At 44.5% G+C, this 13,031-nt stretch overlaps 2 protein-coding genes across 2 annotated transcripts; one reads left to right on the forward strand and one right to left on the reverse strand.

Annotated features, from left to right (window-relative positions):
• The first annotated feature begins 4,326 nt into the window (after positions 1 to 4,326).
• On the forward strand, positions 4,327 to 6,407 carry LOC136485267 (putative H/ACA ribonucleoprotein complex subunit 1-like protein 1). Its single transcript, XM_066482184.1, has 4 exons — positions 4,327 to 4,595; positions 4,682 to 4,830; positions 5,331 to 5,446; positions 6,044 to 6,407. Exons 1-4 carry the CDS (start codon positions 4,439 to 4,441, stop codon positions 6,204 to 6,206), a joined length of 585 nt encoding a protein of 194 aa, XP_066338281.1. The 5' UTR covers positions 4,327 to 4,438; the 3' UTR covers positions 6,207 to 6,407.
• A 1,035-nt stretch (positions 6,408 to 7,442) lies between these two features.
• Positions 7,443 to 11,624, reverse strand: LOC136485268 (putative pumilio homolog 8, chloroplastic). The gene is made up of 6 exons (XM_066482185.1): positions 11,443 to 11,624; positions 9,115 to 10,685; positions 8,872 to 9,034; positions 8,397 to 8,560; positions 7,972 to 8,230; positions 7,443 to 7,898 (listed from the first exon to the last, which is right to left on the reverse strand). The coding sequence occupies exons 2-6, from the start codon at positions 10,605 to 10,607 to the stop codon at positions 7,767 to 7,769; spliced, it is 2,211 nt and encodes a 736-aa protein (XP_066338282.1). The 5' UTR covers positions 10,608 to 10,685; positions 11,443 to 11,624; the 3' UTR covers positions 7,443 to 7,766.
• Positions 11,625 to 13,031: the final 1,407 nt, after the last annotated feature.

The following is a 13,031-nucleotide window of genomic DNA, read 5'->3' on the forward strand; positions in this document are numbered from 1 at the left end:
CCTGGTGCGCTGCTGCTGATGGTGCCTCGGCGCCGGACGTCACGACGGTTCAGCTCCCGTTGTCTCCGGACGACCTGCACTTCGCTCAGGTGTACAGGTTCGTCGGCGACGTCTTCGGCTCTGGCGCGTCGGGGTCGGTCGAGGCGCAGCTGCAGAGGCTGCTGGGCGCGGACCCTGTCATCGTGGACACCATCCTACGGGTGCTGGCCAACCTCAAGACAACTTATCTCTATAGCTTGTTGGATTAGCGTCCTTGTGCTCGATGAGAGAGAGAGAGAGTGGGGGAGGCGGCGACGATGGTGCGAGGGATGTGGGTGATGTGTTTCAGTGAAACCCTAACTCCCTCCTTTTATATTGGAGATGGCTATTGGGCCTCGGTTTGGGCCACATTTTAGGTGGCGGGCATTTTAGGACGCCCGCTACGGTAAATCGGCGGGCATTTTTGCCCGCCACGGTAAATTTACCGTGGCGGGCAAAAATGCCCGCCGTGGTAAATAAAAAATGTCCGTCTAGGTAAACCGTGGCATTTACCGTGACGGGTAAAAATAGGTGCCCGCCTCGGTGGCCTCCGGAGGGTGTCGCGCAAAATCATTTGTGTAGTAGTGCCACTTCCTTCGAGCCACGCATGTTCTCCTCCAGTGATCACGCCACTAATTTTTCCATCCACTCAACCCTACATGCGCGATGTCCGATCGTCTCCGGTCCTACCTATTCACGTGCCCAACAAATCAATTGATTGATATATTTAAGGTCTAAGAAACTGTCATCCCCTGTCTCTTCCTCTCCCATCCGCAGTGATTGAAATGCTTTAGAACCATTGTAGTGTGTATATTGTTCTAACCAAGAATACAAGAAGTTGCGTCTCTTCATTTTCCACAAGGTTCATATATATACCACTTGCATAGTTGTGTGGCATCTCATCCCCACGCCACTCCTCGAGAAAGTAGCACTCGCAACTGAGCCCTCCATATGATGCTGCCTCGGCCTGTCAGTGGCAAAGGAAGCATCCATCGATCTCAAGGCCATGGCGCGGTACGCGCATGCTTTGCAGCCATGGTGAGTGGGGCGTCTTCCCCTGCCGCCTGTAGCTGCTCGCCGCTCACCAAATCACCAGTGGCGACGAAGACCAGAAGGAGCTGCACGAGCAGAAGAAACATGCTCGAAGGTCCAAGAAATGGAGACCAGCAATGTGAAAATTTTGTATTTTGGTCCCTTTTGAAAACATTTTTACAAAAAAACCTATGCCAAAACGTTTGCTGAAAATAGACCATTTTTAGGCGTCTTAGAACATGACGCCAAGGTATGAGGGTCGGTGTCGACTGACACGACGCCAAGGTCTTACCACGTCATGGACGACCCCGGTCGACGGCGACACGGTGGCGCATGGGGCCCACTACGTCGGCGTCGTGTCAGCCAACGCCACATGCCTAAATTCGGCGCTGTGGGGAGTCACACCGAGCTATTGCCACCATCCGGCGCGCGGTCCAGACGGCCCAACAACGCTTCGTGGCCCAATAGCTCGGCGTGCGATCAGATGACGCCGAGACGCTAACCTCGGCGCGACCCGACTCAACGCCAAGGTTCGGTCAGAACCCCACCCTACGCATCACGATCCATGAGATCAGAGAAGCATGCATGCAGCTCGATCGGTTTCATTCCACTAGTGATGGAGACATGGCATGTTCGTCTGCGGGTGCCGGGAGACCATTTAGAGCGGCAGAGACGATGCTACCGGAGGCAGTGCATGCTCGCTGCCTAGCCTGTTGCGGGATTGCGGCAAGCCGAAATAACGTCTCGGCGCCATAGGTCATGACCCTCATACGTTTTGGCATAGGTCTTTTTGTAAAAAATATTTTCAAAATAGACCAAAATGCGAAAATTTCACGACCAGCAATAGAGAATAGAGACAGGCGAGACGGGGGGAGTAGACTGACTCTGACTTGCTTCCCTCTTGATTATCACCGTAGGCTAGCTGGCAGATCGTCAGAATTGGGTGTAGCATGCAGCGAATTGTTCCGTATTATTTATTCTACTAAGCACAAGTTTACTAATATTATGATGTTTGTGTCCGTGCTGCTTACTGCCTTACTCTAATTACCTCAAACTATTCATATAGGTGACAATCTTTTCCTTGCAGATTCTTATCGCGTAACTTTCTGCTTTCTATTGAACTGTGCAATTTATACTATTTCACTAGAGGCTACCAATCGATTCCCACTAAGTGCAAACTTATTTTAAGTATAATTACAATTTTCAATATATATCAATACATGGCATATGGATATCATAATATTTGTTATTATATTCTTCCATAATGCAACAATTTTATGTCTAAGAAAATAATGTTGCACTGCACAAGGTGCCACATACAAAATATTTCTAAGAGTATCCCGCAACAACGCGCAGGGTATACTTCTAGTTTCACGATGTGACAGGCTATTAAATGCATATGAAACTCTCACTGAGACTACCCTTATCTACTCCCATCGTTTCCGTATTCCATATCACTTCAATATCATTGACTTTGATTTGACCAAAAAGATGCACTAATATCATCAAACTACCTTCGTTAAATCCGCTATAAATTATATTTTGATATTGTATTTAATTGATATCTTTTAGATGGTAATATAGTTTTCTAAAAATTTATCAAAATTGAAGAAGTTTGACTTCAAACAAGGCTAAAATGAACTATACTCTTTCTAGTTTTGCAGATAATTAATAGTGTTTTGGACAAGGTTCGAGTCTTTTTCTTAAAGGCGTCGTTAGCGCCCGGATGTTCGGTCGGACGGACGCCCGCGACCGCCCCGCCTACTACGCACAACCCGTCTGCCCGCACGTTGCTAAGCCTATCATGCCTTTTTTTTAAAAAAAAGCCTGCCCCACTTGCAACTCTGCGCCTACACGTCCCGCATGCAACTACTACGCCTGCACACCCGCTCTCGCATGCTAGTGCGCCTACACATGTAGTTGTGCGCCTCGTGCCTGCTGATGCTCATGTAGGTGGGGACCATAGCGCTCGCGGGGACCGCCTTCGCATGCGCCTGTTTCCTGCGTCTGCTAATGTTGCAACATGAAGCACTTCTATAATATACGTCTGAAAAAGGTGAAACATTTGCGACATACGCTTACAACATGTGTATAGCAACTGCAACATATGCAACATCTAGATAAAAGACTTGCAACATACGTCTGAAAGATATGAAACATTTTGAATAGACGCTTGCAACATATGTATATAGCCACTGAAACATATGCAACACCCAACTAAAACACTTAGAACATATATCTAAAACAGATGAAACAATTGAAACATACACTTACCACATACGTTTATAGCCATTGTAACATATGCAACATCCAGATAATCCACTTACAACATACGTTTGAAAACACCTAAAACATACACTTGCAACATATGTGTATAGACATTGCAACATATGCAAACACTAGATCTACTTTTACAACATCCAAATAAAATATATGCAACATACATCTAAAACGCATGAAACATATGGTTGTAACATGTGCCCATCTACTCACCGCCGTCCAATGGAGGCTCGTTGACGCAGAGGTCATCGACGGTCCACGAACCTCGACTGTGCGTAGCGTGAGGCATGGGCGAGGCGAGGCGTGAGCAGCGCGAGGCACGAGGCACGGGTGGGGCACGTGAGGCGCAAGGCGTGGGTGCTGGCGGTTCTGTCATGTCCGGTCGGATAGACCATCGGTAGAGAGCATTACTGTTTCTTAAAACTGAGGTTAAAATAACCTTTTAAGATGCTTTCGTTTGGAAATTTTAAGACCGTATGCATAGATAATTTTAGGAAAAATGCTTTCATAAAAGTATAAGTCTTTTAGAATGTTCATTTATATTCCAACAGAAATAATGGTCAAAGCGGTCCTATTCATTTTGCTAAAAAGGTAGCTGAAAATTATTGTTCGCTCATTTATTGTGAGAGAACAACACTGAGACCGATGAGTTGAAGCGAATAGGGCTGGAGACCATGTCATTGTCTAAAATATCAATTATTTGCAAATTAGAGAGGGGCATTTGCAAGCTAAGTTTTGGAGACCATGTAATTTGTCCCTGTCTTACGCGATCGTGGAGGACAAGTGACAACAACGACAAGAACAACTCTGTCTGATTACTTAAAAAAAAAACTCTGCCGGGCTTCCACATCACCGTCCACTGATCCTGTCCCGCCCGAACACCGATCCAACGGCCATCCCTCACTAAACCATCTCGGGCCCACCTGTCATCCTCCGAACCCACCACAACAATAGCCCCGCACCCGCCGCGCTAAAACCCTAATAAACCCTGCCTCTAAGCCCCATCCCTTCCTTCCGCCGCCTCCCTCCCTTCCCGCGCCGCCAAGGCCCTCCTCCGCATCCCTCTCACCCCAGCTCTCTCCTCGAGCCCAAGAGCACCGCTCGCGCCATGCGGCCACCGAGAGGTCGCGGCGGCGGGGGCCGGTTCGGCGGCGGCGGAGGCCGGGGCTTCGGCGGGGGTCGGTTCGGCGGTAGAGACCGCGGTGGCGGCGGGGGCCGGTTCGGCGGCGGGTTCCGCGACGAGGGCCCACCCGCGGAGGTCGTCGGTCGGTGCCACCTCTACTCCCGTGAGAGTACTCAGTCCTTTGCTGGGGTGATATTTTCTGACCGGATTTCTGTCTTGCGCGCGCAGAGGTGTCGACGTTCCTGCACGCCTGCGAGGGGGAGGCGGTGACGAAGCTCACCAACGAGAAGGTGCCCTACTTCAACGCGCCTATCTATCTGCAGAACAAGACCCAGATCGGCAAGGTCGAGGAGATCTTCGGCCCCATCAACGAATCCGTGAGCATCTATCTTCGCCGCCACCCCGGCCTCCCTAATCTCTCTGAACATCTCAAGGATAAAAACAAAAAAGTACCTTTTTTTATGTTCTCATGGGAACTTGAGTTGAGGTTGTTGCGAATTTCTAGTGTGGCAAGAGCAATAGTGTTGGCATAGCTTGTTGAAGGTGTGTTGCTTAGAGAGCACTGATTATTTAGTTTAGTGAGGATGAGGATTTGATGCGTGATTTTGCAGATTTTAGTCTTGTAGTAGAGGTCTTTTTCGTACTTGCATTGCACCAAGATTTTGGGATATGTTGTCACAATTGAACCTTAAAATGCCACTTTGGAGCATGGTGTTCTTTTTTAAATTAGCGTTGGTCCCTGCTCTCGTTCCTGGGGTACTTGTTCTGATGTGTTATTTAGTAAGGCAACTCTTATTAAGGGTACTTTGAAATTACTCCTTTAGCTATGCAACTACTGTTGTCGTGAATATTATTATTATTTTTTTGGTTTGTGTAGTATTTCTCTGTGAAGATGATGGATGGGATCATTGCAACAGCATACAAGGAAGGCGACAAGTTCTACATCGACCCAATGAAATTGCTGCCTCTCTCGCGCTTCCTGCCGCAACCAAAGTATGAGCCGATCTAGATATCTCTTTTTTCTCCTGCATTGTTTGCTTGCTGTTTTGTGAAAAATGGAACCAAGATGCCTCATTCGTTTGATAACTTTTTTTATTTTTGTACTTGATAGTTAATTGATAAGCTCACACCTACTACTTCAAACAATTTGTGTTTGAGCTTATTTGAATTGTGTGAAATCGTGAAAAAATGTCAAACCTCTCTGTTAAAATACTAATTGTTACCTTCTTGGTGGGTTTCAACTCTAGCCTACCCCAACTTGCTTGGGACTGACAGGCTTTGTTGTTGTTGTTGTTGTACCTTCTTACCTCGCTGTTAAGAAATCATTCAAATACTAATTGTGTGGCAAGTTCTAATGAACTAGGTAGTGAACCTAGGGGTGTGTTTGGTTGGCGCTGTTAGCCTCACCTTGTTTGTACCTCGTTTCTCTCTTAATGATTAATGAAATGCCGCACAACTCCTGCGTCATTTGAGGAAAAAAATATAGGAACTAAACAAGAGGCTCATAGGTTTCTAACATCTCAGTAGTTATATTATATCAAGCATCATGAGTTATTTAATCCTTTCTCCTTTTTTGCTTGCTTCAAACAGGGGACAATCTCAAGGAGGACCTAGAGGTGGCGGCCGTGGTGGAAGGGGTGGTGGCCGAGGCCGTGGCGGTGGTTCTTTCCGTGGCGGCAGAGGACCACCAAGGGGTGGTGGCAGAGGTCGGGGTGGAGGTCGTGGTGGTTTTAGAGGGCGAGGCAGGTTCTAGGTGTAGTTTGAGTTTGATGTTTTTCTTGAATCATCATAGCTGCCCAATTGGAAACTTCCATGCTCTTGTAACCTGATATGTTTAAGATAGCAGAGCACTTTATTTGTGGAACTTGGATTCTCAATTGAAACAAAGTATTTGTACCCGTTTCGTTCCTAATATGCTACCTTCTGAATTCAACTTGTGCTGTTCTGAATTCAACTTGCCTATTATATGCTTCCTTGGTAATTCAACTTGTGCTGATCATGGGCCCCTTGTTGATTCTTAGGCAGCTGGGCTCCTTGTTGATTCTTAGGCTGTGCTGGAGGAGTTCTTAGGCTTAGGCTGCTGGGGAGTACATTTTTCCATGCTTGTGTTGGTTCTGAGTTGGCTGTCTTGGTTTTAAATTCACCATTTGATTGAGAGGAGCCTTGTCGAAATTCCCTAATTGTGCTCCAAACTGGAGGAAAATTGTGGGTTCCCTAATTGTGCTCCAGAGGAAAATAGTGGGTTCCCTAATTGTGCTTCAAACTGGAGGAAAATCGTTATGATAGAATGGTATATAGCTGAATTTTCCTCATGGGAGCCTTATTGGAATATATAGGTACTCCATATTGGAACACAACATTGTTCTAAGCCAATTGTAAGAACCAACACAGCTATAACTTCAGCAAAGGCAACATTGTTCTCACCACGTTATAATTTTCTTTTTTGTGTATGAAAAGCCCAAATATGTATAAAAAAAATTATTACAAAACACAGCAGCAGTGCAAACTACTTAAGAGAAACTATCTAAGTGCAAATGACATGCTAAAAAACCTTACACGTTGGTCAAACTTTGGCCGGTGGCCCCAAAGCAGTGTTAAACAACTGTTTCAATTCAATTTCTAGAAGACAAAAGACCAGACTATATTGTGCCACTTCAGGTTTTACCATACAACTAAGAGCGTGTTTGGATCCAGCTACTCAAATTTAGGAGGTGTGTCGGGAGAATATTACATGGGATGTTCGGATATTAATAAAAAAACAAATTACATAATCCGTCAGTACTCCATGAGACAAAATTTTTAAGACTAATTAATCCGTCATTAGCACATGATACTGTAGCAAAACATTATCAAATTATGGACTAATTAGGCTTAAGAGATTCGTCTCGCAAATTAGTCGCAAACTATGTAATTAATTTCATAATTAGTCTATATTTAATACTCTATGTATGTGTCCAAACATCCGATGAGACAACGACTAAAATTTAGGAGGGGCAACCAGACACCCCTAACACATTACACGATGTTACTGCTATTACAGTTTGACAGGTACAATAAACTACATGACTGATAACGATGCCGGCAATGTAAATCACCATCATCACACCCAGATGAAACTATACTGATTCTACATACGAAATTACACTAAAGTGGCCAAGACAAATGCTTCCCCGAACCAAAATTTCCCTGGAAAGAAAAGATCCTTTTTCCTTTTGCGAAGATACACCCTATCTGTAAGATCTGCAAGTTATCACAGAATTGTACAATGGTTCTGTCTGCTGTCTCTGGAGACATGTTCGCCAAAAATGTTAGGTTAATAGAAGCCAAATCGGCAGTGCTTGTTCTTCAAGCATGTCCTTGAGAGAACCCTCTTCCCATACATGTTACTTTGCAGTACTGCAGTGTGCGGTCTGATAGTTTCAACAAAAGCAGCATGCTGTTTACCCTGCCAACATTAAAAAACCATTAATTGGTTGCACATGGAACTCTTTTGGCCGAGGATTAAGTAGTATCTTTACCTGGCACTGTTTAAGTGCTGTCTGAATCACAAAGTTCCCATACTGATCAAGAATGATATGGAGCAATTTAGGATCTTGCATGAGTTCGTCGATGATTGTATCACAGAGCAGCCGTGGTGCTAGCTTCAGGCAATGCTCCACAACATGGGAACCACACTTCTGCACGGATAGATTTCCAAAGTGACCTGCCAGCTCATCCACTATTCTGGTTGTTGCCCATTCAATATTGAGGGCCAGAATAAACTGAATAACATAGTTCCTGCAAGAGTATTATGCAAAGGCATAATAACAGCAATGTCATTCATATTATATGAGGATCTCTGCTAAGATTGAATAGTGTATTATGCAAAGGCATAACAGTAGTGTCATTCATATTAGATCAGGATATCTGCTAAGATGGATAGAGCAAAAGAGGACGAGCATACCCATACTGGTCTTCTGAAAGTGCCAGGGCACTGGATGTAATCTTGCACAACAAGTTGTTTCTCTGTCCATCACTTGAATGCTCAATACATTTCTGGAGGACACAACAGCCATGACGATCTTTTGCTAGTTGAAGATAGCGTGATGCAGCAGCCTCAAGAAGGAACTGCAACAGTTACACAGTGCGTGTTAAAATGCGGACTGATGAATTGTGACACGCTTCTTTGGGCAGTCATATATACAAAGTGTTCAAGGAAACTAGTATTTTCTCTGCTAGAAATACAGTTGTGGGCTACATATTCTATAGTGTAGCAAACAAACTGAATATAGAGATCGTTTTCTAGTATAAAAAGTATTTTTCTGCACAAAAGTTTAATACAACCAACATGTACATGTACAAGTACTGCTGAAAACACTCTTTCAAAAAAAAAAAGTACTGCTGAAAACACACAAAAACACATGAATATAATAACTTACTGCCTTGTGGTCAGGTAACAATTTCTGCAGGCAATGGAGCGCAACATGACTCCCATAAGAATCCGTCATGAAACGCATTATTCCAGTATTTAAGGTGGACACCACCATTGACACTTGATCAGAGGTATTCATGGTATCTATAACCTTCTGCACTACACGAGTCCTGAAATTTTTCGCTAGAAGATCAGAGCCAAAAAGCAACAAATATGGATGATAAAACAGTAAAGATTATTGTGTTCATACCCATGCATATTGCAAGAAGCTTTATGAAGCGTTATTGGTGCTTTAGTGATTTCACGAATCAAGTGTGTCCTTTGGTCATCGGTGCACACTTCAAGAATCTTCTGCACTAAATAGTGAGCAGTTGGATCCACCATAAGATCACCAACATTGTCAATTATTTCAGAAAATATTTTATCAATGTCCTCTTGAGTGCCTTCTGTCAATACTTTTTGCAGAAAGCGACAGGCGTCTTTATCCTTTGACAGGATGCATACTCTTCCCATCACTTCGTCAATAGATTTATATGTATCAGATTTTGAGGACAAGAACTTCAGCAAGTGAGCATAAGGAGATAAATCAAAATCTTTTACTGAATTTCCAACGTCAGGCCTCATTAGGATCCTTTCCGGGTAACTTGCTGTGTTGAGTTTATCAGATATTTGATGGTGTGAGAAACCTAAGCCATATGGATGAGCGAGATTATCAGCTTGCTGGTGATGCGGTCCATATGGATTGAAAACCTTTTCAGCCCGTTGAAAATGGCGAAAATCGCCACTGCCACATGAACTGCCAGTGTAAGATGTACTTGGGAAGCTGTCTGCAAATGTATTATTCAGACCTCCGCTATTTCTTCTTTTCTGAAAAGCAGCACCGTTTAGGTAAGAATACCCATTTTCCAGCCAATGAACATTTGGTGTTCCAAGGTATGATGAGGATGGGCCCTTTGCAGGGGGGGAAACTGCATACTGCTCATTGCTCCTATGTCGAGAAGCACCAAACCCAGGAACTTGTTGCAATTGTGGACAGACATAATTCGGTTGCATAATAGAGTATGGTTGTACACCCATATTTTGCTGCCACATGAAGTTTGAGCCAACATTCTGATTCTGATCATGGGGTGTGTACATTTGAGATTGCCACATTTGTTGGAAGGGTTCTGATGCAGTTGATGGGTGGCAAGGAACACCCAGATTGCTATCAAAACTGTGCAGCCCAGAGCTTCTTGAAAATTTCCCCAGTTGCGGTGGAAATCTGTGAGATTGTTCTTGGTGTTCAACATCAGTGTGCTGCATGGCATGTTGCACACTGAACTGTAGACGCAGAGAATCATCATCTTGGAGTGTTGCAGGTGCATGCTGCTGGTTCAGAGTACCATCCACACGTCCAGATGGATAGTGTCCATTTGTCAGCGGCACATTGTGATGACTGGTAGGCACATCAGGTGTGCGGGAACTGAAACTCATGCCCTCAAAAGCAAAGGACAAGGACTGCTCATCATACAGATTACCACTGTGAGAGAAACCAAAATGCTGATTGCTTCCAAAGCTCGTGTCATACAACCCAAACTTAGAATCCAATGATCTTCCACCATTCGGATAAGCCCAGGCAGCCTGAGAAGCAATGGTCCCATTGTGAAGCTCCCTGTCACCAGCACTCCCCTGCCCAGCACCGGAGACACCGTTGCCCAAAGCTCTGAACCTGGAAGCATCCTGGCTATTCTGTGATTCCCCCATGATGATCAGCCGAACACTAGGCAGCAGCTGACGCCTGGTGCCGAATCAATCCACACAATGCAGGTTCCTTCACTGTCCCTGCAACACAACCCATCCAATGTTGCAATCCGAGATCACGAAATTCCGATGAATGAAACAGACATAAACAAAAGCACTATCTTTCTGGATACTTGGAACAGACAATGCACCAGCAGAAAAGCGGGGAGGCAAAGGCTCCACACGGGAACAGAACAAATAGCTTTACACAAGACAGCAAGATCTCAACAAACTAAATAGAAGTCGAATCGCTGTGATCCGGGCATGCTCGTGTAAGTTAAATCCAAACTGTCCAATAATCGCGGTATCTAGACTGAATTTTGGCAATCCAGCAAAGGGGGAAAAGAAAACGCCCACAAGTACACTCCAGGCAGTTCATACATACAGATAACCAAAAACTGTAACACTAGCAGAGCAGGGAGGAGGAAATAAAAAGAATCCGCAATTCTAGCACCGGAGTCCACCAAAACGCCGCCGAATGCAGCAGAATCGAGCTCGGGGAACCTACCCGCTGCGGTGTAATCTGACACCACAACGCGGTTCAAGGTTCGCAAAACCCAAGAAAACCCCATCCCCGGCCCCGATCACTCGCAATCCGCCCGTTAGGAAGATGAAACGAGGCACCCCCAGATTGAAAAACCTGACCTTTCGACGAACCAGTCAAAGGATACCGACAGAAGCGACGAACTAACCGATCTAATCCGATCGACGATCCGGCAGTAAATAAAAACGGAACGAAATTACTAGTAGCAGCGCAGAATTTTTACTAGCAGCAGCAGACTAGTACTCTGGTATATACCTTAATAATGCGAGATCGCGACGGCGGGTTCCAGAATCTTGACGAAGCTGGGTGGCGGGGGCCAAGGAAGCGGTCGCGGAGAATCGGATGGGGGTTGGAGAAATCACGGAGGAGACGGAAATTTTAGGAGGAGGGCAGGAGGCGGCGGCTTGGACGGGAAGGAGATGGAAAGAGAGAGAGAGGGGGGCGTGCCTGGTGGTGTTGGAGTTTTTTTTTTCTCTCTCGTCCCTCATCTCTCTTCTCTCTCCTCAGAGAGCCTATCGACGTTTTTGTCCCTATCTCTTTACTAGATAAAGAATATGCATTTCTGACAAAATAGTAGTGTGGTGCATTACATGTCTTGGACTCTTTCCTTTGCTCTCTCTCTCCTCCCTTCTCTCTCTTCAAAGAGTCTATGGACGTTTCTGTCCCTGTCTCTTTTTACCTCTGCGTTCCTTTGCTCTCTCTCTCCTCCCTTCTCTCTTCAGAGAGTCTATGGACGTTTCTATCCCTGTCTCTTTTTATCTCTGTGTGGCCTCACGTTCGGATGAATGACCCATTGAGGTGCAAGTGAGGGACGGTGATTACTGGTGAGGCGATCTAGGTGTTTTCGTCATATTAGTAGTAGTTTTTCGGGATTTCTTAATAGTTAAGATTTACGAATTTGGGTTAGAGATTGCGTGTTTAAATCGCTTTACCTCCTATGCGAAGTGGAGATGTCTGGGGAGGCGATCATAATGACGAATTTGGGTTAGAGAAACTTTACCTTCTATGCAGCAGTGGAGATGTCGCTTAGTATGGGAAATTGATTGGCTTGTTCCTCATGCATATCCCAAAGTTGGGTATTTGCATGGATATGAACAAAGAGAGTAGCTTGGCATAAACTGTGTAGTATTCGTGTAGAAAGTTTTGAGGAGCGTTCTTGCACTTTAGAATTTTCTTTTTATATATAAATTATTAATTAATGGCTCACCTGCCTAGGTCCGACTCTCTTATATAGAGGAAAAAGGGTAACTTTCTTGTCATTATATCTCCTCTTCCAATTTTTGTATTTCCTTTCATTGCTTGTGAATTGTACGTGGTCCTTGCAATCTCGTGTATTCTCCATATATACTCTTCTTCTCACTTGTATTGATGTCGAAATCATGTGTTTTCTCATGCTCCTATCTTTCTTATTAGTTTTCAAAAAGGACTAATTATAATGGTTTCTCTTCAATTGTCTCTCCATTAGAAAATACAAGGTAAACCTTTAAGAAATGGTTACACTCTATTAACACATAATTTTGCAACCCAAATTTTAACGGTAATTGGATTTGAAATTCAATGGTACATACTCGTCATTATGATTTTGTAGCAATATGTGTATAATTCCGTTGCTTCTAGAGAGGTATACCTCATTTATTGGATCACTTATTATGTTAGATGTATGTCCTACTTTTGCTCTCGACTCCTTTCTCTCTCTCTCCTTTATACATGGTCACTTCTGTCCCTGCCTCTTTATACACCTTGCCTCGTACTACAATGGAGCAGAGATCTTGAGATGTAAGAAATGACAACCATCGATTAGGGATGATATCGGATTTTTTTTGTCGTGATTTTCAGAATTTCTT

Source organism: Miscanthus floridulus, chromosome 10 (assembly GCF_019320115.1).
Source record: "Miscanthus floridulus cultivar M001 chromosome 10, ASM1932011v1, whole genome shotgun sequence".
Classification (NCBI taxonomy): domain Eukaryota; kingdom Viridiplantae; phylum Streptophyta; class Magnoliopsida; order Poales; family Poaceae; genus Miscanthus; species Miscanthus floridulus.